We start from the raw sequence: 27,449 nt of genomic DNA on the forward strand, positions 1-27,449 counted from the left end.
TTAATTCCAGCAACGTGGCTTTCATTAGCGGGTTGGCCAGCAGGGCGGAAAGTATCGCGATTCGATCATAAATCTGGCAAAGTTTCCACGGCGAAGTGGCCTGGGTATAGGTGGCCATTCCCGCGGCAAGGAACGAGATATCACAGCGTCTGAGGAGCAGGGGCCGCGAGGGCCAACGGGAGTAACAGGCGAAGAGAAACGGTTCGCGCAACGAGGACCGATCCTACGGCGAGCAAGAATTTCCCTAATTATTATAACCCATTAATGCGATGAGCGTTATTATTTTAATGCCCGTGTCTGCCGGCTGCCCCGGGGCTAATTTGCCTCCCGTGAAATCGATTGTGCCGCGTGCGTTTGCACGTTCATAAATAATCAGGCCGTGTTTATGGGATGAAAAATCGGTGCCGGTTCGGTAGCGGCGCGCCGTCCGACGTTATAATAAATCCGTCGTTTCGCGGCTCTCTAACGAGTGCTCGCCGCACGGCTGTCGATTATATCAATCGCCTCGCGCCGAAAGCGCGCGGTTTTTCTTCCGCGAAACCCGACGTCGCGCGCCATTGCGTCCGCGAAGCCACAGGCGAAACGTCCGAGTCTCGGAATTTTTCATTCGATCAGTGTACAGAGTTTGAGATTTAGGACGATTTTGAAACGACTCGCTGGACGGTTCGGTCACACGAGTCGACGAAACAATTTCCAAGCGCGAGAGGTTAAGAACCACTGCCCTATCGGATCGATTAACCTCGATACAGTGGATGCCTTTCGCCTATAATTTCTTACAATGCAAATATTTTCTCCTTACTTCTATCGATGTACGCGTCTTCGAGCGTAGAACGCGCCAGTACGGTGGGAATTAATCAATTTTTTATCGAAAGGGTTGACGATCCATCATGGCGGACGCTTGTTCGGAGAAAAAAACGTCACCTCGAGAAAAGATCAACCGCCGAGCGGTCGTTTAAATCGCGAACCGGTCGTCGAAGAGGCGCATCGTTTGCCGCGGGTGTGCACAATTCGCTGATAGTTATCATAATAATCCGTGCATTCCTTGTACGGTTATCGTTAACCACCCACCGATACATGGAACCGCGACCGTCCACGTGTCCTTTACCGGCCACGGGACACGGTGAACTCCGTTGACAGGAGTTTCACCTCCCGGCCGACAGATGGCCGTCGTTTAAGCGTCGTTTTCAACCCCCTAAGCCCGGACCGTAAGCCGTAAGTCTGTTGTTGGTCTATTCTGCGGGTGCGACCGGTTATATACGGTGGATGAATTACCGACCCGACGTCAAAACGAGAGGATCAGCTTTATGGCCGCTCGTCTAAATAAGTGGCTACGACTCCGTGCTCCCTCGTGGCTGCTCGGCGACGTGTTTATATTTGTCCTGTCCGCTTCGATCTCCTTCTTTAAATAACACGTTTCACGCCACGCGGATCGATCGCGCGTGACGAAAAGATTGCTGGGATCGCTACGAACCGCGACTCCTCGAAAATGATAGCGATTCGACATCCAGCAACGCCTATATCCTCCGGAAATCAAACAACCATCCGTTCGTCGGCTAAAGTAGTACGGGGAGACTTCGATCGTGGCAAGGGGCTGTTCGAGAAGTGTGTACGTTCAGATTTTAAAAGAAATTGCAAAACCCCGGGAACAAATTCGGAGATTCTGAAGTACGGTCGTGGGCGTTGAATAAATTACATATGCGAGTTAAGCTATCTAGATGATCTAGTTTGGATCCATAAAAACTCTGCCTGAATAATGGCGTACTTCTCAAGGTTCTTCCAGGTGCATAAAAATTGATTTTCTCCGACAACCGTGGGCAGTTAATGATTTAGTAATTCCCACGTGTTTTAAGAACGGGGTGAATACGTTCCCTGGATAAATAAAATTATCCAACTCCCCTTCTTTCTCTTATCTCGGTTGGCCGTAGGAATCGTTTCGAAGAAGATGCAACGAAACGATATCCTTGGCAGATCCTCGACCGGTGTCGAGAAGAAAAAAGAAAATGACAAACTCGTGGAGCGGCGTTTCGCGGAACGGGGAAACTGTGGATCACGTCGATACGCGTACCGTTATCTATCAAAAATGGCTGGTTTGCATACCGCGGATACCGACGACTAGGCGAACGATGGTGGACGGGAGGGGTTGGGGTAAGAGAAAATAGCGGCAAGTTTCTTTGAAGATTCCCCGAAAGCGGGCGACCGCTTCGCCCCACCAGCGTAGACGGCAGACCGCGTGATTGCCGCAATTTCGCCTCATTACAATTACGCTAATATCCAGCCATCAATTAGTCGAGGCTAAAGAGGCTCGCATTAAATAGCTAATGCATCGGCGTCGTCGCGGGCCGCTCGTTCGCTCGCCACGGATGGGATCAGACGCGCGGATGATAGAAACGATGATGACTGCCGTGAACTTGGTTTCCACGGGCCGCCTTAATGACTGAATTACACGTTACGATTGTATCGCAACGCCGCGACTCGACGCGCCGCGCCATTTCGTCTACTTATTAACCGCGGGGAGCGTTTCGTGCTTTGATAATTGCCATCCATGAATCACCGCGATTACGAAGACGGTAGCTGGCGATAGGAAATCGTTTGCCGGTAATAGAGCCGGGTAATGAAAGCCAACCTTTACGCCGTCTCGAACTGTTCCTACCTGAAACGGAGAGTCCTATTACGAGGAAAACGCGCGAAAAGATTCCCAATCTTTTTGACGCTGAGCTACCTTGCATCTTCGCGACTTTAGACTCCTTTAAACTAGTGCTTTTCAAACTGCACGAATCGAATCGAACAACCTGGACGATTTTAAAAGGTGGCGGTCTTTTGAAATATCCCCCGACATAGCCGAAATAACTAACATACTCGAGCAGAAGTTGTTGCTCGAATAGTTTCTTAGATCGATACGGCTGATAGAGCCAGCGAGATATTATAGGAATGTTCTGCGTTTACCGTCCCTGGTGGTCGAGTGGAACATTCTTAAACGCGTAGATTGCGTTGGAAAATGGCTAATCTTTCGCGGGGTCGGTGGATCGGTGGTGCTGACGCAAACTCTCATTGAATGTCCGTTCTATTCTACATCTCGTCGGTGCTAATAGACAGCGGCGAGATGTAAATAACGGGAATTCCAGGCTGCACGAGCCATTAATTCTCGGTACGTATGAATGACGGGTGCTGGTATCACGTGAACGATATTCCTCCTTACCGCGGCGGGAAGATAAACCGAAAGAGGGTTCAACGTTTCACGGCACGTGCTATGATTCTGGTCGCGACGAGGTCTCTCCGCGAGTAGCGCCGATAAACTTGATCTTCCACTGATTTATGTTTTCTCTTTCTGGATCGTAGATCGCGACGCTCCTTCAATTTTATCGTGTCGAGTCCATGAAGACGTATAAACGGCGAATAAATTCTCACCGATACGCGACGCTTTCCGTCCTCTTCGTTTGTTTCGCTTCGCAGGATGCGATTAAATTAACAATTTAAAGTAAACTGGCGTTCAAAGTCAAATTCTGCAAGTTTAATCTTTTTGCATTCAATTTCCGAGAATTTATAGGAGACGTGGAGTATTTTATATCGAGTGTTCCTGATAGGAGACCTTTTTTGAAAATTTTTCTCGCGACTCGAAGCGTTATTCTCCGCCACCGTTTTGCTCATTTTTGTAAACTACCCGCGTATAATATCTGTCCGTAGCTTTCCTCGATCTATTTCTTTCTTCTGTTTTTATTCGACGGCGATCTTTTCCGAATAATTTGCTATCGAACGAAAGCTCTCGGCGACGCGAAACTCCGCGCAGCAGGTACTAAATGTTATTTCTTTGCGTCCCGTCATCGGCTCGTATTTTGATGATTTATCGTCGCTTGTGTGCGATGCAATACCCCTCTACCGAGGCCGTAAGTGCGCGTTTAAACGATAAATCTCGGCAGTCACGGTAGGAGAACCTTTTCAGGTCGCGACACATACACAGAGGGTAGACCAGCTTCTTCTGCTTATCGATATCTCCACGGTTAGGCAACGCTGAAAGTATTTAAATATCCACGATAGAGGAACCTCCGGGGATATTTTATTCCTTCCGGCGGCTCTACCCTTCCGCGGACATTCGTCAAACTGGCGACGGAGACTACGAACGAACACGATCGCCGCCATTACGCGACCAACTTTGTAATTGGGATAGGGACCGTCCAATTATTTCCCAACAAATAGGTTCGAATCAAATTTTAATAGGGTCTACGAATTCGATCGAACAACAGTTACTGTTTACATTAGTGCACGATCGATTGCAATTATTTTCTGGCGGATGTCGGCCTCCATACCTCCCAGCCATGTCTTTCAATTACAGTATCCTGCCACTTCCGTGGACGAGAACGGATCGATAATAACGCGATAAATCTGGCCGGGTTTTCACGGTCGGTTATAGCAGTCAACTTATTCTTTCGGGTGTTCGTAAACAACGTGACAAATGCATCGCGCGTCCATTAATCAACTCGTCGTAAAGCCCGGCACTTGGAGCGCTTTAATTGGAATTAAAACACGACTACTCCGTGCACGACTACATCGTTTTCAAATCCGTTCGAAAGTACTCGCGTTCGATAAAAATCTCTTTCCAAGATCCTTTATCGCGTTTTAATGTAAGAGTTATTGTGTTTTTGTTGCAGATCGCCGGAAGTACCACCGGAGAGCTCGTTTCCTCGCAGCGGAGACCGCATTTTTTTACCTCCCGTCCCCCTCCTGTCCAGCGTCGACGGCGAACGCAGCCGCAATAATGTTGCAACCGTAGATTCGAACTTATAAGGGAGTAGCTGAAGAAAGTCAAAGCCTTACACGGGACTTCGCGCGAAATCAAGATCTCGGTTTTAAGGCGGGGGACACGGGGGTAATGGCGTGTGCATTATTCTGATAAATCGCCCCCGGCTGGCGTCAAACCTGACTGCGGGCTGACAGGAACCTTGGTCAATCGTATCTACCTCTACGCAAGACGTTCGCATTCGCGACCGCGGAGTTATTCAACGGAAAACTCCCCAAAGGAATTTTCATTTTCTTCGAGGGCGAACCGCGCTCCTAGACTGGAAAACCGAATCTCGAAAATTCATCAGATTGTCGATTCGTCAGGAAGAAATGTCAAATAGTTCTGAAATTCTCTCGAGAACCGTTCGACGAATCGTTTTCAAAGCCAAGTCCGAGATCGGCTGGGAGGCGTAAGACGTCGAGGACGGTTCGTCGGCGATTTATTTTCGCGACCGAGCGTGCATCCAGCAATTAAGAAAGCAAAGGTTCGTTAATCCGGTCTAACTACGTCTACCGGGGACCGCAAGCTTAGATCGCAAGGTCCGGCGATCAGCGGACGGTCCGACAGAAAATCTCCGCGAACCCGCCATTAATCCACGGTCCAGCGATCCGGCCAATCGCGCCGCCTCGAATTTCCGTGGACACTGATTAAGCAACCCGAGTGTCAGCTTAATATCCAGATGCCCGATAAAGACCTTACGGGCAAGTTCCGGCGATCGCGGGGCGAGATAGATCGCGGATCGTCCTGGCGGACGCGCATCGAGATCCGAGGGCAGCGAAATATTCTGAAACGAATGGATCGCGTCGCCGTGGACACGGCTACCGTGCATTTGTCCGGTCGTTCCTTCGACCGGATCATATTAATCCGTCGCTAATGAGCACTCCCGATCGCCGGTGGGAAAGGAGCGGGGTATCATCTTCGAGATACGAAGGACAGCCTCATTACTGGCCGAGCCGCGTGTGCTTCGTGACCGGCTCAATATTTAACGCGTCTCGAACCGTTCCATCACCTTTCGATATCTCGACACCTGGCCGCAGGATTAGGGGACGCCTCTCGAGCCACGATCCTCCGCGTCCACGATCCCGATCGATTATCGCTGCACCCCGATTCCTTCCTACCTTCCTCCCACTCCAGTCTTTCGGGAAAATCTAATTCGAAAAATATTTCCTGTCTATATACCTTCTATAGCATCTACCATTATTCAGATACTCGTAAGATCACCAAGGGTGCAAGAAAATTTAAATTACCCCAAGGTAATTACATTTTGATACTTCATGTATTTATGGCATAACGTGACAACTTTGTAACATTTTAACGGAAATTTTTTTGGCTTGATAAAGAGGTTACGCGTACACGTAGCAAAAACCCCATGACGACCGAGTGGCTTAAATTGAACGGCACTCGGTTGCTCAAATTGGACCGGTTTAATGGGCATTATTTTTCTTTTCGACTTGTTTCCAACATTTTTCAATCAATTGCGACGCGTTCGCGTGTTGTGCGTTAAAAGCGGGGGCAAAAAGTTCGCCAGAAGGAAAAAGCGGGGCAAAAAGCGCAAGAAGCATATTACTTGTTTTGCGCCTTATGCGCAGAAAATATAAAAACGAAAAAAACGACTCGCGTGCAGGTGTAAATCGTGGAGTGAAAGTTTCTTTTTTGCGAGAATGCGTGAATGTCAAAAATCGGCAATGATTGGCGCTCTGAAGACTGTTGTTACCTGAGAGACAAAGCATACACGAAACGCTATCGTTAATTGAAAATGGCGAATTCCTAGAACCAACGATTGTTAATATTCCCTCGACTGAGTGACGTTTTATGATTGTATTGTTCCTCGTGTCAAAAGGTACAACTGTAGGGTAAAACCTGAATCGTATCCCCAAATAACTTCTGCTTTTGTGGGTCGAGGACAGGTGCTATAAAAAGTATAAATCAAAGCTTTGTTTATTACTCTAACATGTTGCCGAACGAAAAGAAACAAAACAAAGAACCCGTTGGATTGGTCATAAATTTTACCGAGCAGTGGAAAGGTTCGGGTTTGAAACAATGGTTATAAATCGAACTGTTTAAAATTACCAACGAAATCTTCTCTGCTCTAGACTCCCCGGTGTCGTCTCGTTCGAAATCTCTGCGCGTTCTCGAGCGTTAATTAACCGAAAAGTCACAATTACGTTTCGTGCGTGCGCCCGATAAAAATCCGAATAACCCGCGTCGACATAATCTCGAGGATCAGAAAAAGGAGGCGACCTATGCACGCGGTTAGCAGCCGTATTGATCTGGACGTTCGGGTCCGGCGAGCAGCCGATAATTAGTCGATCAGTCAACGGGCGAGCGTCGTTTTACTAAAACGCAGGGCCCGATTCGAGGACCAAAACTCTTAACAACCGGCCGCATCGCGTCATTTCATTCATGCAAGCTAATTCCCAGCCCCGTTCCCAGATACTTTTACGCTCGCCGTGCCATTAATTGTTCGATTAAGTCGCCCGATAACGCCCTCTGCGGGCCGAACGTTCGCAGGCGCGCCACCATTCGGCCGCTGTAATTCCCTAGCCACGGACCGACCGGACGCGCAACGATCGCGACGAAACCGCGACCGCCTACCTGGAACATCGGGCCCCGATTTTTCACCGGGTAACCTTTTATTTCGCCACGCATGCGCGGTGAAACATAGGGACATTTGGATGGACACGAGAATACACTCTTATCGATTCCGCGAACCCGAACGATTCTTGGTTGCTCGGAGTCGCGCGGATAATTAATTACGCGTCCTGATTGAGACTGCGCGTGCAACTTGCAGATTTTTTAACGAGCTCTGCGCCCGAGAGGGAATCGTTGTTCCTAGCCCCGTTGAATCTGTATCGAGAAAGATCGTTCATCGATACATTCGATACTAGGAACTTTCGGTTAATGGTAGATTCGCGGGAAGTTTGAAAGTACATACGATCTAAAGCATTTTTTGATAACCACTACCAGTTATCCGAGTCATTTGGTCTCTCTGGCCCCGCGGAACGCCTCGATCTCTGTTAATCGCTCAATTCAGAATTTGAATTCATCACACGCAGGCCGACGGTTGAAAATAGTTCCCCAGGAACGGAAGCAACAAATAATCGCCTGAGGTGCGGACGCAAACCGCGCGTAACGCGGTTCCCGGTCGCACGAAAGCGGGAAAGAAGGAACAGAACGACAGAAGTAGATCGAAGGAAGCGCGTAAGGCAGACGATCCGAGGGAGACAGACAGAGGGGAAAATAGAGAAACGCGTTAAAATGGACGCGCCCCATATAATCTCCGCGATGCTTCTCGGGCTTTCTTCTCTCCGCCTTGGTGATCATCCCTGAACCGCGTCCAACAGTCATCGGCTGCGAACCGCGTGCCTCCGCGTGTCATTGTGCTCGAAACTACCAGATTTCCTCCATTGTCGCGAACCTCGAGTCCCTCGATTAAAAATAATATCTCAATCGTCTAGTATTTAACTTTGAATTACCAAAACTCGTCATAAAGGACTTCTAGTGCCCTTTTCGAGCGAGCAAATATGAAATTGGAAACGTTTACCGGATCCTTGTCTGTTACGAATTAAAAATAAAGGTGAATAGGTTCTCGAAGCGACGCCAATGCACGGTGCATACTATACACGCGAACGCGTTATATATACGTAGTACTGAATTTGCCGTCCAAAGCAAACCGTATGTCGGACATCGGCACGATTTATCGCGTTGACACGTGTCTCTTACCGAGACGCGTTTCGCCCCCGTGGTCGGCCTCTCTTTTAACCGCGATTAAAATACATTTTCGAGGATAGACCGGCCGAATTTCCGCGGCCCCGTGTTCCCTTCTTACGGCCCGGTTAACTCTTTCGTCGTAATTTATAACTTCGCGCGTTGCTCTCGCACGGAGGGCTTCATTAACGACGAAACACAAGCTGCCAAGCTACCCGCAAGGATTACGCTAACAACACCGTTGTTTTTTCCATCTAAACAAAATCTAAGTTTGTCTTTAAAGCTTTCTTATTTCTACGAATCGAAGTACATGACTTTGTATACACGAAATAAAAAAAAATAATTTTTCAAAGCTCCGAGAAGCTACCCCCTTGGTTCAAATCGACTCTGTTATTTTACAGTCATACTTATAGCGTTGCAAGGAACAAGAATATGGCACTTTCATAAATTGATCGTCGATGGTTACCCCCTGTTAATTTTAGCCACCGTCGCCCCTAATGGAACACGTTGGTTCCTTCCGTGGGTTACAATACTCAATTTCATAGAGGGTCACGCACCCCTTCGTTTACTCCGAGACCATTAAAACGCGAACGGAGCAGATCGATCGCGTCTTACCTGGCCCAATTTTTTCCACCGCGTCGGAATAGCAATGGTGATGGGAGGGAGAGAGACACGGGGAACGGTGTCTGGGAAGAGGATCGCGCGAAGGCTCGTCGGAGAGAAGAGATACGAAAATGGTTGCACGCACGTCGGCCGCGCGGCAGATATGATTTATATTTCTTTCCGATCGTTCGCATTAAAAATGGTAAATGCTCTTAATGACGGCATTAATAATTGTATTCAACGAACCGCCGGTATTGACCCGAAGACACCCGTGCGCGAGGCACGCCCGCAGAATACCCTTGTAACGATCTGGTCTGGCATTCATCTGGGCGGAGAGAGATCGTTTTGTGAATGAGCGAACATTCAATGGGCACACTTTTGATCCCGGCGTTATTAATTATCCGCAAGTAGCTGCTAACACCCCTGGACTTCTTTTTCTAGTTCGGGTTTGACTTTCGACCGCGGAGAACCCCGCCGGTGTCTTTGACCCGTGACTCAACCACGGGTAATCGTTTCGAGTTTCTCGCGCTCTGATCGACGACCGGATCGCCCGATTCGAATTTAATCCGACGTTACCTCGACCCGTTAACCGTGTAACTCACCAAGGAATAGCTATTCTTTCTGTCACGATCAATTCCATATACTCCGCGAAGGTAACAGTTCACCATTTGTACGTTAAAACTGCTGACAAAATACAAAATAAAAACTTGAAAAATAAATTTGTCGATCCTGCGAAGAGAGAAAGCGTCGCTCCAAAGGATAAACAGCGACTCGAAGAAAACGTGGACGCAAATTAACCGGATGTGGGCGTCCCTGATGGTTGGGTGCGCGGCCATCGGGATCCAGGAGGGAAAGATCGAGCCCGGGGCCATCGGAAATCGCTCGAATCGCGACCCTTATCGCCTTATTAGACGAAGGCACCCTCGTCGGTTTCTAGCGGCCCGTTCCCCGTCGTGACGGACGCGGCTCCGTCTTTATCGGCGTCCTGTATCGGCGTACTCACGCTCCCTTTCATGGTCTTTAAACCGGCGCACTTAGCATGGCCCGTCATTATTTAACGGTGAGTAATAAAGTTGTACCACCAATTAGTCGACGCCGTGGAAGCACGCGCATCAACGACGCGTAGCCGGTAGCCGGCCTTCCGTATCGCGGTTACGCTATCGCGGCGATATCTCGCCTCGTCCGGGATAAAATGGATAAAATCGGTAATCCGAGAATAATCGTTATTATCGTGACCGGCGCGGGAAACCGTGCTCGAGGATCGAGAGCCGTTCGCGCGCGTTCGATCGATACGTAATGGCTAGTTTACAACGTACAGTTCCCCTCAAAACTATTCCCACCAATGGATCGCAAACTCCTAACAAATTATAATTACTGTAAATTTTAAATATCCGTGACGTTTCCTGCGATGTTAAGCAGCTGCACGCTACGAAAATGGTCATAACTCGGAAACAAGGTCGAATAAGACGTTTGTATCAAAGTTTTTTTCCTCCTCCGTGTCCTTAATCGACCGTCGAAGCGGGCCCCACAAGACGGTGTACACCCTGTATTTAGGGATGGAACGAAACGTTTCCAACAGAGGTGGAAAGTCCACCTGATAGATCCACGATCAATTTTCTCGCGAGCACCACGTTCGAATCTCGAATTCCGAAAGCGTGTAGATCTGGCCGAGGGGACTCGGTGAGATTTTTATTCAGAACAGTCGAACGATCGTCCGAATGACAAACGGAGCGGAGAGACAAACAACCGGTCGCGTGTGAGCGGTATCCAGGAACGTAATTAATGAGCAGTTTGGCGGTCGGCTGGACAGCTGTCCCGTCTTTTTTTCCCAAACGGCGACGGACGGAATCGTGACCGTCGCGGCACCGCCGAATGCCCGGGGAACGAGAAACGCGGAAACCTCCTCTGGATCCGAGTTAGAGACGCGCCTTCAGACGCGGCGGAAGGAACAAGATGGATTGCCTGACACTACCGGACAAGATCAATTGAATTTCTATTTGGACGTAACCGAGACCCGTTCTCCGCTCCCACCCACGTCCACGACGTCCCCTTTCCGCGCCAGCCAAACTCTAATTCTTCTTCCAGCAGTCGTCGACGTCACGATAATTGTACCCCGGTGATCTACCGCCGATCCATGACCACTCTGATTCATCGGTTATTCGATAATGGACGCTGTCCTGATTGCCGCTGGTTTTGTTAATTAACCGAGACCGATGGACCCCTTTCACGTCCCCCAAAACGGCGCCCAACGCTTTTTACCATGCACAGTCTATGCCTGGAACTTCCACATCCTTCAGGACTCGACTTTAGACTATTCTTTCCCCCTGGACACTCTGTAGTGTTCGTGATTTATTTAATTGGTTACCACAGTGTGTATTTACATGTATGATGAACGATGGATACGCAAATGTCAACGATGAATATTAGCTAATAATGCAAGGGGGTTGTGCAATTTTATGTAACGGTAACTACTCTCACTTTCAGCGATGCAACCCGTTTTATAACGGTGCAAACGTAGACACATCGATTCAGGACATATCGCTCGACGACAGCAGTTTGATTTACACATCGCTACTGGTCTCTCCTATTTTTAACAAGATCGGGTTAAACGTTCTTTGAGGCGAGCTCTGATCGATGCCACGGGAATCTTTGAGCGTCAAAATATTGACATCCATCACGGATCGTTATCGATGAACGTCGAGAAGAGTTCAAACGCATAAACGGTACGGAGCGTTAGGATTGGCCGTGGCTAGGCGTAGAACGTTAATTGAGATTCGCAAAGGTGGTCGCTGGAGCATTAATAACGCGCTCGACATTTTCGACGTTGACCATCTTAGATCTTTTTGCAAGTACGATGCAAATGAAAGGGTACGCTCATTTCATGACCGCGCGAGATAGCCAAGTGATAATAAATGGCTTTGGAAGTAGCTGCCTAATTACCTTCACGGACATTGCACGAAGCCCGGCGATGGTGGTGCTGATATCGCGGTAAATTCTTTTTTTTCTTCTGCGAGTGGCCAGCTACCGGTTTTACAGCGTCGGTTGAATTTAACTGCCTATTAATTAATACGCGTCAATTAATTTAGTCGCCGCATAAAAACGCCATTGCGCGTAATTATAGACGCGGCGAGCCTTGTCCCGATCGAGCCACGTCGTCTACGTGTCCCGTGATTCCCCTGCGATATTCAATCGGACATTTTTCTCTGGATCCGCATCGAGCGTTAAATCATTCTTTCGTTAATTTATGATGATTGTTCCTGGCCTCTGCTTCTCGTCTTGCGCCATGCAATCCAAACCGAAACGAAGAAAATGTCAGCTTTCTTGGTGGCTAATTGAATCTTCGAGACCATAGAATATTTCTATTATTAGCCTCGGAAGCTATCCACGCTGTGATCAAATTTTACAAAGGTCAAGCTTGATAACACTGCCCCACATTCGGGCAAGGCTATGTTAGAATTGAATTATGTCGCTTCGAATGTGGACTACGGTTTGAGTTATGTTTGGATCAGGTTTGAGCTAGGTTGCGTTACGAGCAGCGTGGACTTGGATTATATCTGAATTAGAAACGGAGTAGGTTAGAATTATGTTTGGGTTACGTCGAGTTTTGTCTGGATCAGGTTTAAGCTGGCCAGTTTAAAGTTGGACCAGATCTTGTCTGGGTCTCGGACACGTTTTACTTGGTATTTAAGTTGGCCGTGGCTGCGACTGGGTTATGCTAAGTTTCCCTCGACTGATCTAAACCCATTCTAGACCCGAAGGCCCACTTTCTCGATGATGCATAGTCGTAACTTACGAGTTAGCGTACCTTAGTTTTCAGTGTCGAGGGAAAACAATCTTTGAAGTACTATTGACGTACGAATATCACTGATCGTACGAAAGTAAATAGGTTTGGCGCAAAAATAACTCGTCTGCTCGCGGCGATCGAATCTAACAACTGCAAAACAGCGTGCCCGATAACGCGTAGCATGGTTACCCACTTTTACGTCACTTGGCCGTTTTCCACGGTGCGTTGTTTCTTTCCACGGACTCATGTCACTGTCAAGAAGGTATCGCGCGGAACAAGCGTCAATAACCGATTGGGATTATCAGCCTACAAAGAGATACGTCCGACAGGCGTATTCCTTGAAACGAATACTGCGAAAGTTGCAGCGCGCGATAACACGAGGGTCGTTTCAGAGGAATATTATAATAGTTCCCACTTCTGTCGGCGCGTATAAAAAGTAAATAACAGTAAGTATGTTCGTTACATTATACGGTTCTATAATAGTAGACTCCGCCATGATAAGCTTCGCTGAACCGACGCCAGTCAAACGACCACTGTCTGACGCAAATCATACAGAACAGAAATAACCATGCATCCCCAAGTTCAATGTAGTCGTCGATGTTGGCAAAACTAGCGAAAGATATTCGAATTTTTCAACTATTTATATTATAGTTTTTATTTCTGTCAATGGATAAATAATTGCTTCAAAGGCCTAACGTGTATTTTTTCGAACTACGGTTTCGTAATATCTTACATTGTTTCTGTTTGTTGCGGTCTAAAAAGAGCTAATTCGAACGAAAGCCAGGGGAAGTTCCTGGTGTGCAGGACCAGCTCGTCGTTCAATGTATCATTAGGTAGTCATTGCGATCACCGTGGGTCCCGTAGGTACACGCACGAGCCGACGGACACGTGGGTAAGCCATCCTGGCTTCATTCACGTCAGATGCGAGGCGACCACGTCATTTATCTGCCAACCATTCCGGCTAACGATGCATTGCCGGTTTGTTGCCCGAACGTCGTGGCATCCTCGTGTTCTCTGGACGTCCCCGGCTGGAATTTGGAGCGCTTTTACGGTGGTACTTCTTTTGTTCGGGCGCGTTTCGAACTTTTAATTATTCGCTTCGACAATAAATAAAAAACTATTCGAATATAATAAAAATATTCTTTCGAAGTAATAGTACCGTCAAAAACAATGGAAGCTCAAATTTTAATTCGGGTCACACGAGCTCGAGTAACGCAGTCATGCGATAAAGACATTAAACAAAGTAAAAGGTAAATAAATAATCGAAGCCCTGCACGGACGATTTTCCAGCCGTCAGACAGATTCTCTCGCAAATAGAGCAGTCACGAAAAGAATGTTGAAATTGTCGTAATGTAATATCACGGTACTAAAGGGCTTAATGATCGTAATGCTGTAATATCACGATACCGGGCGTCGGTGAAAATTGTGTTGTCATCTGTCGCCGGCGAAAGGAGGCAGACTTTTTTACTGGAACCCGTGGCACAGTTTGCTAATTACGCGAGGCATTTATGGTGCGTGCAAAATTTGGGAGTGGCCCGGACATTTGCGCGCGACGCGCGTTTACGGAGAAGGGTGGAAGCGTGGCTGTCTCTCTCCCGCGACGGCGGAGGAGTCCACTCGTTTCCGGAACACGCGAAACTCTCATTAACTTCGACCGCGCGATATTGTATTGCAGTTTAAAGTCGTTCCTTCGCTCCTTCGAGCAGGGCGACGCCGGCTGCGACCGGGGGTTTTAAAAATCGTTGGAAGACCGAACTTCCACGGGGCTCACCGCGAACGATAACGTTGACGCATTTAAACAGGCAAATAATAAGCCGATTTTAAACGTGGACGGAGCGAGACCTCCATCGCGAAACGCAAAAGTTTCCAACAATTTTTCTCTTTTATTTTTTATTAACCCACGTACGCGTTTCCATTAAGGCGTAAGAATTCGTAGAATCGCGATCTATTCCCACGATCGAGCGACTCGGTTCCCTCTCGTGGGCAGACGTCGGAATAACGCCGATATAAAGTATCGAAATTATTACACGGTCTTCTTTATTACGAACAGCAATTTTACCTGCATCAATTACATTCATACATATTATACGCATTAATTATATTCGCGCCCGGGCGATTCCACCGGTGGTAATTCCGCGCAAAAGAGATTAATGTACATTAATTAAAGATGTGGGTACCCGTTAAAAGAGCTCGCGGGACAAGAACCGAATTGAAAAACGAACCTTTGTGATTCGACGCGAGTGCTAACAATATTCGTGCACCCACACGAATCTGGTCCAAGCGTTTTACGCAGAATTAACCGTGATATATACATTATTTGTTATTAAACTCGACTACTAATATCATTGAAGTTTAATATTCTTAGTTGCACCATCTTGGTATTTAACCCGCTATAAATTCATGTATAGGGCAAATTTATCTTCTCCTCGTTTTGATACATGGAACTTCGAACAGGGGTTGAGAATTCCCTGTGATAATCATAATAATACGAAGTGGATGATATTTTGAAAAAATCGTAACTCGTTTGGAGTTCGTTGCTACCGGATCAGAATGTTAATTTCCCTGGTTGGATCGTCGGGTGAACGATCGGTACGGTGGATGAGCAGACCGACGGAGCGTCGTGGCGTCGCTGGACCATCATCGTATCAATGCGCCGCGGATTGACAGTCCCGGCCATGATAAATGGTGGTTCGAGCGCCCGTGGCCCCGACACACCCCTCAGCCGTCGTAGTTCCGCGTTCGCCGAGGATCCACCCCTGCTGAGCACAGAATCGGGAAGAGGGTGCCTCGCTCTCGGACCGCTCGCAGTCTGAACAGACACCGGAGAGACTATGAGCGGAGAACCGAAGATATCTGCGGCGAGAAGTAAACACGTTATACAAACGAATGCGGGATCGATAGCGTTGCTCGGGATCCCGTGAACACTCCTCTCTCTATCTTCCTCTTTCCACGCGCTTTTTCCGGGGGGGGGATCGTGTTTTCTTTCGATCGCTTCACAGGGGCTAGAAGTCTGGAGGGTCGTTGATACTTCGTGATCAATAACCCCGAGAAGGTAATTCTCAGATTTACGCTCAGATGGACCCTGTATGCAGGGCCAATCAGAGGCTCGGCCCTATTTATAGAATTTCTACGAAACAAGTCTCGATGTCATCGAGACGCGACTTTCGACACGAACAACTATGAAAACGAGTTTATTCGTGGAGAAACTGCTCCCCGTCGCGGTTCTTTCCAGGAAATCGGCTCGCGGGCCCGTTGATTAATATTTAACGCGCGGATTATTGCCCCATCTCTGAGTAGAAAATTTCTTCTCCAAGTTGGAGGGGAACCGGCTCGTTTTCTATTCCGCTTTCGGATCTCGTTTGATGGACGCGGCTCGCGTAATTCGGTAACGCATACCCGGGGTTCGCGTCGTGGAATTTGATCAAAGATTAGCACGTTCGTGGCGAAATATCGCGACGCAAACGACATAATTTCGCGTTTACTTAAAAATTCTCGTGCGAAAAATTCAACGTCCGATCGGTCCCGACAAACTCGTTAAGACATCCTTCGAGCGTGTCTCAGTTTCGACCAAACAGAGTCCCTCCTCGATGTTACGCGTGTTCGTCCGTGAACCATTGAGCCACCATGGCCGGACTAGCCGTATTTGAATTTCGAAATCCCCCGGGGAAGAGTTGTTGGCTCGTCACATTCTGATTACTCGCCACTCGACGCTTCAAGAAACCCGTCGAGGCCAGACTTTCGCACAATGCAAATCCCTCGGGAGTCTAAACAACGGGTATGACCGACACTCCGAGAAATTAGTCGTCGGCTAATAGGTGTCAATATTTACCCTTTAGAGCTTCATCCCTCGAGTAGTCGCCTGGGATTTCGACTCCCGAAGAAAGGAAGTCGCTGTTGCACGTACCTGTGCCCCTTGTTTGGGATTAGTATCCGGAAGAGCTTGGGATTTAGAAAGTCTAGGAGTTATTAAAGCGGTATCCACGTGGCAGAGTTTCAAGATATTTCGAACAGTGTTAGCATACGTTGCCCGAGCGTTTATCGAAAACCGTCGAAAGGGAGAATATATCGTCAATGTGAGAAAAGGTATCGTGGTTTTTGCTCCAGTTTCCCCGATGCCTTTGGCCGAAAGTGCGGCCGCCCTTTGAGCGATTGCTCAGCGGTTTTTCCGCTCCGCCCCGAAACGCCTGGCTGTCCCGTTCTCTCTATCGCTGCCATTACAGCCTCTGGTTTCTACTCATGAGCATCCATTTTGAATTTTCTATCGCTCACTCTGCTCCGTTCTACGCGCACGCTAAAGGAAACTTGCATCGGGAGTTGCAACTTTCAGAGCTCGTTAAATGAAATAAAAGTTTCGAGTATACGAATATTTCACGATGGACGAATAAAGATACAACTGTTAGAGGCGTCGAATAAATTTTACCCATCTCTGTGCGAGCAAACACGGATAGTTCGAAGCGGACGGATGTATAAAGTCAGCCACGTCGGAGCGCAAACAAAATATAAATCAATCGAACAATAATAGAGACCGTCTGGCTTGATCCCGATATTCCCAATTTTCCCAAATGGTCGCAAACGACGCCCTCCCGGCCGACGAAAATTTCTGTCCCTTCCGTGGAAGGTACACGGGGCGGACGGGGGCACATATGTTACGTGGCCCCCCCCAAACCCCGAGATGCCGCACCATTTCACGCAACGCGTAGCCCCAATTTAATTTGTCCCGCGAGCAAGAATCCGCATTCGAAGTAACTGGTTCGCCCCTCCTCCGTTGCTCGCAGATGGACGAACGCGAAGGAGAACTCCTTTGCTCGACGAAGAGAAGCAGATTTTAATTGAAACTTGATTTCTTTATTTTTCGGTCATATTTTGAGAAAAATATCTCGTTTCCTTTCGTCGATCGAAGGTTTTACGATAATTGGCTGTCGACTGGTCGAGTCCTCGAATCGAAGGTTGTCCGTATAATTACTATTACACTCGAGTTGCCCGGTAATTCGTCGCAATTATCGTCGCGAGACCTTCAGGAACGCATGATCGGAAGTCTTAATTACACGGTGAAATCCACGGAGTCGTCGTCGCGACTTCCATAGACCGCGGGTATTCTTCTCGAGCAACGAGGAGAGGACACGGGGGTAAAGCAAAAAAGGAAGAAAAAGGGCAGGTCCTTATTTACAAGCGGGTCCAGACATAGTATTAAGCAAACTACCTGAACGACACCTGGGATGACGTATTGCAGCCAAAGTGCGCCGTCTTTATATTTTATGAGTCTGCCTCATAAATAGCAGCGTCCCTTAACAACCGAGCAGTCTCGAAGACACGCGCCTCCCCACGCGTTATCCCCACCCCGGTGTGGCGAACGGACGTACTCGGCGACGTCGTCTTCATTTTTACGTTTCCCCGTGTCGCCTGGCCGCTCGCCCCGAACCCGGCCAACCACCATAAACAGAATTATTGCCAGCTGTTCACCGTTTTTGTTCGCCGTCCAGGTAAACGTGGCTCACGAGCTGCTCGAGGTGTTGCGAGAAGTTCCCGGACGACCGACAATGAGCTGTAAAACTTTCACTCGCGGCCCACCCTTGCTCGATTCTTTCCGGAAATCTGTTACGCGATGTTGTTTCCGCCACTCGGGTGGCTATTGTTCGCCCGTCACGCGGAACGCGTTCGCGTCGACTCTTGGACAGTTTGATCTCTGTTTGGCCATTTTAAGGTTTTAAGGTCGCCGAGTACCGGGCTCCTGAGGCCGCAAAAGTCGCAACCGTTGGCTCATAAATAAATTTTGTTTTCGTTTCGACCTACGATGATGCATTTGCTAAGACCAACGTTCCTAAAATTCCACCTCCCCTATTATCGCACCAACGACGCGTTCTCCATTTTCTAACGTCGTCCCCCGTATTTCCTCGAGGCGTGCGTAAGCTGGCCAGAGTTTCCCGCGGCCGAGGAAAATTAAGTCAGTAGGTAAAATCATTTACGGTTCGCGAAACGCTCCCCGAGCCCGGGACCCTCGTTCCTTCCCACAAGTATCGCCCTTTGCGGATTATTATTTATTATCGCCGCACACACGCGAGCCCGGCCACGGCGGTTGTTCTCCCAGCATCGTTCGCGTCTCGGTGTGCGTTGGAAGGAATCCATCTGTGCGTGTGGACGCGTGTCCATCCTGATCAGCCGGCCCGGAGTCCCCGTTGGTTTGGTCACCGCGTCGAACGCATCATCAATCACGTTTTTTCGGGGTTGCTTTACTATTTATAGTTTGTCCGCAAGGCCGTCTATTATCTTCTGCTAACGATAATTGTTTCGAAACCGGGCCCTTTAACCGTAAGCCGATCATTAGCGTCTACCAACCGCGGAACGCCGATTGTGTCTTACTTAATCCCGATGATCAGCCTGACGAGGTGCTCGACCTATTTTTTATGCTACTCTCGCGCGACAGCAACGATAATCTTCTCACCTCTGTAAATGAAAATTAATAAACGCGTTAAGGGAAGAAGGATTCGATGAAGAACGATGAAATTTATTTCTTGTACATCTTTCGGAGTATGTAAAAGTCACCATAAAGGGAGAATACCACCCCTAACAGTATGAATAAGAGGCAGGGGTTGCTAATATGCCGAACAGCCACTCACAGGTTAAGAACAGGGAATAGTTGGTACAGATAGTAATATAGATAATTATAATCGATGTAAGTTAATGCGAATGAGAGAGTACTAAATGGAACCTGCGAGAAGAAACAGACAAATAGGTTTTGGCGAGCAAACAGTTTACAAGATAAATGCACCCACTCTTGGTTACTCGAAGATTTATCAAATTTAATCTTGGATAAAATGATACCGGCGCTAGGTGTAATTTAATCTATCGATTCGGCTACTATTTTCGAGGGTGAAGAAGAAAAAGATTTGCAATTGTCTCGGTTGTATTGAATGGTCGCGACCCTTTCGAAGGAGCCGAGCCTACTTTCATAATTCTTCAGCTTTCTTCGGTCTTTCCTCCCGACGTTCCCCCTCCTCGCAAATGCGCCGAGACGAAAGTGGGATTAATGAAAATACAGAAGGTGAACGGGGGCAGAAGAGACGTGCTAAATGCACGTGTATATAACAGGAAAGAGGAGAGAGAGAGGGTTCAGCAGGGTTGATTAATCGTCACCGGTCAGGCTTCTAGAAAGAGACGTCACTCGCAAGACTGCCCGCGTCTAGCTTTGGCCCCGCGTTCTTTGTTTACTTCCTCGAAATATCTCTTTCAATCTTTTCCTCCTTTGAACAAGAACACTGCGAAACATTCGAACCACCAAAAATTTTTGAGGGGACCTTTCTTTTATCGAAGTGTTTCATACAAGCAAAATACTAGGAGGCCATTAATAGTTCGAGTTTTTCGCATTTTTGTAATTAAAGTACCGAGGGTATCCTATTTTTTAACGTACTTTTAGGAATCGAGGTGACTAACGGGGATTGTAAAATGTAATTTCTTTCAAAATTAAGGTTTTAAACTACATTTTACAGCGCGAAGCATAAAACCGTGATGAGCCCATAAACAGTGCGTACCCTCAGAAGCGATGAAAGGGACACAGGAAAGAGACAGCAATAACTGAAAACCCTAACCTAGAGTCTTTGTGTCTCTCTTGCTATTTAGAAGCACGAAATAAAAATTTTGTTCCGTTCTTCATTATTTTAGTTAAGGGTCGGGCATCATGGAAGACCCTCCCCTGTGTAGAATCTTAGATTTCGGTTGTAACACTGAAACTCGCCCTTTCACCCTAGCCGATACAGCTTTCATTTTGTATTTCGTGAAATTTTGTGAAACACGACACCTAAAGTCGACTATAAATAACCTGGCGAGCTAGTGTTCGGGATTCCGGCTAGAAAAATCCATTTCTTCGATGTGTCATTAAATGGTGCTTATCAATCGACTCGATTTTATCAGTTCATCTCGCGAAGCAGCTTCCAGTCAGGGGGTTGGTCGTCGACGATAGGCCGCTTAGATCCGGCCAAGAGTCGAGGGGGTCGCACACATGGTGGGCATTGTGCGAGGTCGGGTGCGAGGGGAGCCAATATGGGTTCTGTGTCAATAGCGTTAATAGTGGGAGGGGATTGCGGCACGGATCGGAAAGCGGGTGCGTGTAACGGGGGTGGCCTTAACTCTGAATCAAAGGGCAGCTGATAGAACCGAGAGCTCCCCTGCGGTAGCCACGGGAGGCGCTACAGAGAACCCGAGGGTAGTTCGGCCCCCTCCACCTCCGCTCGGCAGCCTCTGTCCGCGTGGTACGGCAATAAACCGGTGAAAGTTTGCCGGGGTGCCCCTTTTTGGCACGCGTGGAACCCCCTGTGCACCGTGGACGGTCGAAATCGTCACGGGGACAGAAATCGTTTCATTTCATTGTAAGTCGGCATCGGTGCCTGGCAAGAGGGCCTCGCTCCGCTGTCGTCCTCTGGAAGCGTGCTCGGACCTCGGTGGAAGTGCTCGATGATAGTTCGCTACCGATAGTGTGTTGAATATTTTAGTGAAAAACCTCGTGATCATCCATACAGTGTGCAACTACCCACGTGTTACCCTAACGCGTTGCATCGCCCATGCGTGACTCCCCAAAGTGTTGACCCTCGAAACTCGTCGTAAGAACAATCCTCGCGCGTCCTTCGATTCGGCGGTCCCATCGCGATGACCAGCTCCGCGTATTTCGCCAACAGCGAGGCGGACTACTGGCCTTATCAGTCGTCCATCGGTGACCGATCCACCGGACAGGTTATGTACCCCGAAACCGTGTATCAGACCGTGCATCAGCAGCTGCACTCGAGCTCGGATTACAGCCAGAGGCCCGTCGAGGGCCTCTCGCCCCCCTCGAGTCTCCTGGAGACTCTTCTTCGTCACGGGAAGGACGCCATAGGCGAGGATTACGCGAATCCCGCCGTAAAACCGGATACGCCGTCGATCGGACAGAATATCCCGCACGTCCCGTGTCAAACTCCGCCGTACACGCCGACGTCCTCGACGGACAGGACGTCGCCCGTCGCTGGATTCCTGGCGGACCCACAGGAACGCGTCCAGCAATCCGAGCCGCGGAACGGATACATGCAAAGCTATCAGAGGTTCCCCGCGCAGCCGCGTTCCAACAGTTGCGTGACCCCCTCGATGATGACGCCGAGCTCGCCGCCTGATTACGCGGTGCAACAAGGATACGCCGGTTACGCGAACAACAATAACAACGGGAAACAGGGCTCTAACGAGGCTAACGAGTACGTGGACGATCAAGCGCAACGGCAGCTCGACTATCCCTGGATGAAGTCTTCTTTCTCTAACGGTTCGTGGAAGCGTAAATTTTCTCTTTGATTTCCTACGAAGTTGTTGTAGAGTGAAATAACCGAGCACAATGGCGAATTGTTGAATTCTTAACGCGCGTCTACCCTTATCCGAAAATTCCTTCCTCTGACCAGAAAGAAATTATCGTGTTTCAGGCGACTCGAACGGCACCGGGCACAAGCGAACGCGGCAGACGTACACCAGATTCCAGACGCTGGAACTCGAGAAAGAGTTCCATTTTAATCGATACCTCACCAGAAGACGGCGCGTCGAGATAGCACAAGCTCTGTGCCTGACCGAACGTCAGATCAAAATCTGGTTCCAGAATCGGCGCATGAAGGCGAAGAAGGACGGCAGACTCGGCTACAGCGGTCAGGAGACGAGCGCCGAGGACGTCGTCTCGACGAGCCAGAGCGGATCGCCGATCGACGGCCTCCTCGCTACGACGACGACCGCCCCGACGACGACCCCGATGCACACCGTGGCGGCCCCGACTCCTGTCCAACCGATCTCTGACGTGCAAGAGTACCACCGTCTCCACGAGGCCTATCTCCATTATCGTCATCAGCAGGGCATGTACGATAGCCATAATTACTACCAGAAGCAGAGTTATGGCGGCCAGATGACGAAGCTCGATCACCACGGCGAGTCGTGAACGGTTTCAGGAAAGTAACTGTATTCGCGTTTGTCCACGGATCTTACATTGTTGTACATAACGTTCCCTCGCGTTGACTGATAGACTGTGGAAGACTGGTTAGTGTAATTAACGTGGTGGCAATTCATAATATTACTAAGTACCGACGACCGGGGGAAAGGGACGATTCTTGATCGAGACGACCTATATTCAACCGATTACTCGATAGAAAGGGCGCATCAACCTAGTCAACGCTACCTCAAACGGGAAACAGCTTGCAGCCAAACGGCGAACTCGATCGATACGTAATCCCGAAGAAAGGAAATTACGAAGAGCTCACGACAAAGTTCGACCTTTACTGTGAATCGTGAGGAGGGAATGGCGTTCGGGGCCAGCTGACCCTGCAACCACCATGATTTATGGCCGAACTAGCTAAACAGCCGAGCATCCTGTAGCTCAGGTATCCCGAAAGCGCGGCCGTTCACGCCGTATTTCGCTCGGGCACGGTACAGGCCGATCAGTTTCGCGTTACAGTACACCAACACACCTTCAGAGTATTGCAAACGTCATTCCGAAAATATTTTGACTCGCCCGCTAATATTCATACTCGGCTGATTAATGTCGCTGACTCAGCGTAGCGCGCTTCCGCTTTCGCCACGCTTTTCGGGAAAACGAAGGTTCGAACCGCGGCGGAAACGTTTGTGGAAGTCGAGAATCGAAGAAATTAGTTTTGTAAGTTGGAAAGAGGAAGAAATGCAGAAATATTTGTCGTTGGAAATGTACCGAAAGTTTGACGGGGTGTGATCTTTAAGAATAATTTTGTCGACGACGTGGTGGAGAGTAAGATCGAACGATTAGTGAAAAAAGAATGTTTGCAATCGAGAACGGACGAGAACAGAAAGAACCGACCAGAAAGACAACGTGGGGAGTCGAAAAGTTAAGGGATGAAGAGTGGGGGGATCGGTTGGCAGCTGCGCCGTTCGCGTCAAACAAGATGGCCGAAAACGTTCCTCGTGCGTGTGCGAGCGTCCTTCTTACGGTTACTTTTTTAAGAAATAATCCTTCCAGTATGATTTGGTATCGAGAATTTTTGTTCACTGTTCGTTCGGACGATCAAAGTCGTGTTGCCGCGAATTTGAGACCTGTGCTCGTTTATTTTATTCGCAAAATCATGAAGTGTGCGTCCCGACGAAGTTATCGAATATTATCGATCGTTCGAAAGTTTATTTTTGTGTAAATTTTGGTTCCAAGGTTCGCGGATTGATTTCGTATTTATTTTCATCGGAATCGCGATGGTAATTATGTAATTTATAAGGAATTCTTCTTTCTCTTATCGTAGAGTACGTATTCGCTATTTTCGGCTGACACGATTTTGTGAATTATGTAGGCAAGCAACGCAAAATGTTCCTATTAGTTAGTAAAATACTGTAAATAGAACGATCTATCTAGCGACATTAAGGTGATGAAACAATTGTTGGATATTGTTCGAGCTCCTGCAAGCGCAAGGACCCCTATTCTTAAATATAATAATCGTAGAATTATAAAATTCTCCATTATTAACATAGATTTATTTATCAACGGGATAGACTACCGTGACAAATACAAAACTTTGTGAATATTTTTTTAACTGTATTGTAAGCGAGATACTAGTCGAACGATAAGTTCCATAAACTAATTTTATAGCAATATATTTTACGGTAAAAATAAATTATTCGAAAAGCGTTACTATTCGTCCTTTAACAATGTTACATCTTGTAAATGTAAAATCTATTCTTCTAGCTATATCTTCTATACGGGGTGTTCGGTCGTTAAAATTCATTTAGAACGTAACGTAGAAAACTCTTTAATAAACCACTCGATGTAGCAACGGGAAAGAGTGTGCATTCGTTGGAAAGAAATCGCAGTTGTCCGATAAAAATAAATTAATTTAGACCACCCGCGAAGGGTTGATCGCATCGAAGCGTCGCGGCGAAGCCCATGAAAACGATTCGGCGAACGAGGCCGCTAAATCGCGAATCGTGTCTTCGTTATCAGTCGATCGCGAGTCATCAATGGCGATCGATAAAGCATTTTAATGGCGACCACGGGTCTCCGTTATCGCGTGGATTCCTCGTGCTTAAAAGCTCGCCGCTTTTAAATATAGATTCCTGGTTCTTTCTTATGCAAACAGTGGGATCTATGGCGGAGGAGATGTGCCATTTGCGAAATGGTCACGGACTCTCCGGCCAGAAGTGGGGCGGAGAGGGAAACGGGGGGAGGGCCGGGAAAAGGTTTGTATGGCAGTGTATAGGTAAACCTACATTGCAGAGCGCAACCCTGGGACGAACGCCAGCAGCGAGAGTGAACCTTCGGTTTCTAGGGGTTGGACGAAGAGGGCGAGGGTCGATATTGTGCTTGACAGATAGTTTCCCATAGCTCCGGCAATCCATCATGGCCGGCACGCGGATACGTATTGGTTTTTCTGCAACGCGTCTTAGCTGTGAACCTCGAATTGAATATATTTCTTTTTTTCTCTGCAGCCTGTCCGGGTAACCCGCGCGGAATTTATCAGTTCTCCCGCACACTGCCTCCCCCTACCGACAGTTTATATTTTTTTCTTAACAGAAACTTCCCCGAGTTTGGGTACCTTGAGCGTTCGATAGTAAAAACTGTCTATACCGGGAAAGAATAATATGTATTTCTTAATTTTATATTACTATGATATCGGGAAGCCCGGAAACATATTAGTTCCATTTGACAAACGAAGTCGAGTCGATTAGCCTACGAGAAGCGGCAACCTACGAGCCGATAAACAGCGAAAAGAATACAAAACGAACCCAGTCACCTTTATTTATGCAGACGAATGAAACCGTCCACGCGCAGGTTAACATATGAGCATCGTGACAGCCACAGCCGCGACAAGATCTACATTAAAGCTCTGCCTCTAAACATACTCGCGCGACTCATTGCGTCATCGGTCTCCAACGTGTCCCACGACCAGAGGTGGAATCGAGTTCAATAGGTGCTTATAAATCTGAATCAATCGCTTGGGACCGAATAGCACCCAAACAAATTTACACTACGTTTCGCGTGTACTAAGTATTAAATAAAATCAATTTATTTATGTTCGTATAAGCGTCTAAATACATGGTAAATAAACTACAATCGCTTTTAGAAGATCTCGCTTCTTACAAATCAACGTCATAACCTGTGAATTAATTTTTTTTAGCTCTTCGGTGAAGAGTCCTCTCACCCTACTCGTATATTCGAACCTTTGCTCCGCTTCCCTCCGCGATTAGGCACTACTTAGTCGACTCTCGATGGCATCCCTAACCGCAAATGCACGTCTCGCAATTCGTAGCCGGTTAAAGCCCGGGTATCAACGACAATAATCACTTCCTCGGACTCGTCCCTGACCAACGAGCTAGATTATGGGGGTGCAGCAAATTGGAGGGACGAAGCAGGACGGTTTGCGCGTCGTTCTCCGGGTCGCGGAGAGGAGGGCGGAACAGATACACGTGCCCCAGCGGCTCTGCTTTGCGACACGTGATTCATGGGGGTCCCGATACGTTTTTTACACCTGCGACGGCTTTATTAGAAATTCTAATGGGACGAACGAGAGAAAAGAGACGGAGAGAAGGAGGCAGCGAAGAGTGACACGCGGCCGCGAGGCAATGCACCATGGATCGGACCGAAATACACCGGCCGTGCCCGACTTCTTCCACCGGGATCCCTTCGATGCCTTTGGCTTTCATTACGTCAGTCTGAAATACATCGACGTCCTGACGTGATGACTTCGTTATCTCGGCCAGGGGGCCCGCTGGAACCCGTCGTCCGCGTACGTGAGTCTGCGGACCACGGGCCCCTCGACGGCCCCCGTCGATCGTAGGACGATATTTATACTCTTGATAAAAACTAACGATACGATAATGGGCAATTTTTTACAAAATCGTTGCTAGGAATCAATGGAAATTAATTGCCTTAAGAGAGGTAGAGATTGTTCACAATATCGAATAATAAAATTTGAAAGAAAGATAGTCTACTGCTCAACACCGCCAGAACGAGCAACTCCCCAATTTGACTGACGATCCTCGACAATCAATACTCATCCAAAGCGTAAAATGAAACCCCCGAACCGCTTCCGTCCGGTCCACCTTTAGACGACCCTATCGCACGAAGTTGCTCTCCAAACGTCGGAAGCGAACCCCTGGAAAGGTCTGGTGCAACGAAAGGAGGGTTCGTCGCCGCGATGACGAATTCGCAAACGTCTGGGCGATCGTCATCGCGTTTCGAGCAACTCGTCGGTGTTTTGCGGCAAGGATGAACCGTGTCTGAACCGCGATCACTTGTCAACCTCTTTCTCTCTCTCTCACTCTCCCTCCCCGCAAAGAGATCGGTCGCGCGCGCGCGTTCTCAGGGCACGCCGCCGCCGACGCCGCCGCCGACGCCACGACGAGACCGAGAGGCCTAGGAAGGATGGTAGGTGTAGGACAAATACCGGGCTCCGAAGTGGCGAATACCGAGAAGGTGGTGGGGATCACCGCGTACACGAGCAGAACCGCGAGAGAACTTAAAGTGGAAGAGATAGCCGGTTTCGTCGGCGCGATGGTGGGGGCGCGGCGGCTCGATGGTGGGGGTTCGCGGTAGAAAGGGGAGGGGCGGTCGAGGGCGGGCGCGCGCGACAATTCAAC

General features: G+C 48.4%; 1 protein-coding gene across 1 annotated transcript; it reads left to right on the plus strand.

The window, feature by feature from the left end:
* The first annotated feature begins 21,506 nt into the window (after positions 1-21,506).
* On the plus strand, positions 21,507-22,800 carry LOC122395894 (homeobox protein Hox-C6-like). The gene is made up of 2 exons (XM_043393806.1): positions 21,507-22,146; positions 22,301-22,800. Exons 1-2 carry the CDS (start codon positions 21,507-21,509, stop codon positions 22,798-22,800), a joined length of 1,140 nt encoding a protein of 379 aa, XP_043249741.1.
* Positions 22,801-27,449: the final 4,649 nt, after the last annotated feature.

The sequence above is a fragment of the Colletes gigas genome, unplaced genomic scaffold (genome assembly GCF_013123115.1).
Source record: "Colletes gigas isolate AHSC1104 unplaced genomic scaffold, ASM1312311v1 Colletes_gigas_Sc00006, whole genome shotgun sequence".
Taxonomy (NCBI): domain Eukaryota; kingdom Metazoa; phylum Arthropoda; class Insecta; order Hymenoptera; family Colletidae; genus Colletes; species Colletes gigas.

Bases quoted from the DNA above. Each gene is read 5' to 3' on its own strand.
- LOC122395894 (XM_043393806.1), top strand. From the start codon at position 21,507: ATGACCAGCTCCGCGTATTTCGCCAACAGCGAGGCGGACTACTGGCCT. The intron at 22,147-22,300 runs GTTCGTGGAAGC...ATCGTGTTTCAG, and splicing joins GAAGTCTTCTTTCTCTAACG to GCGACTCGAACGGCACCGGG.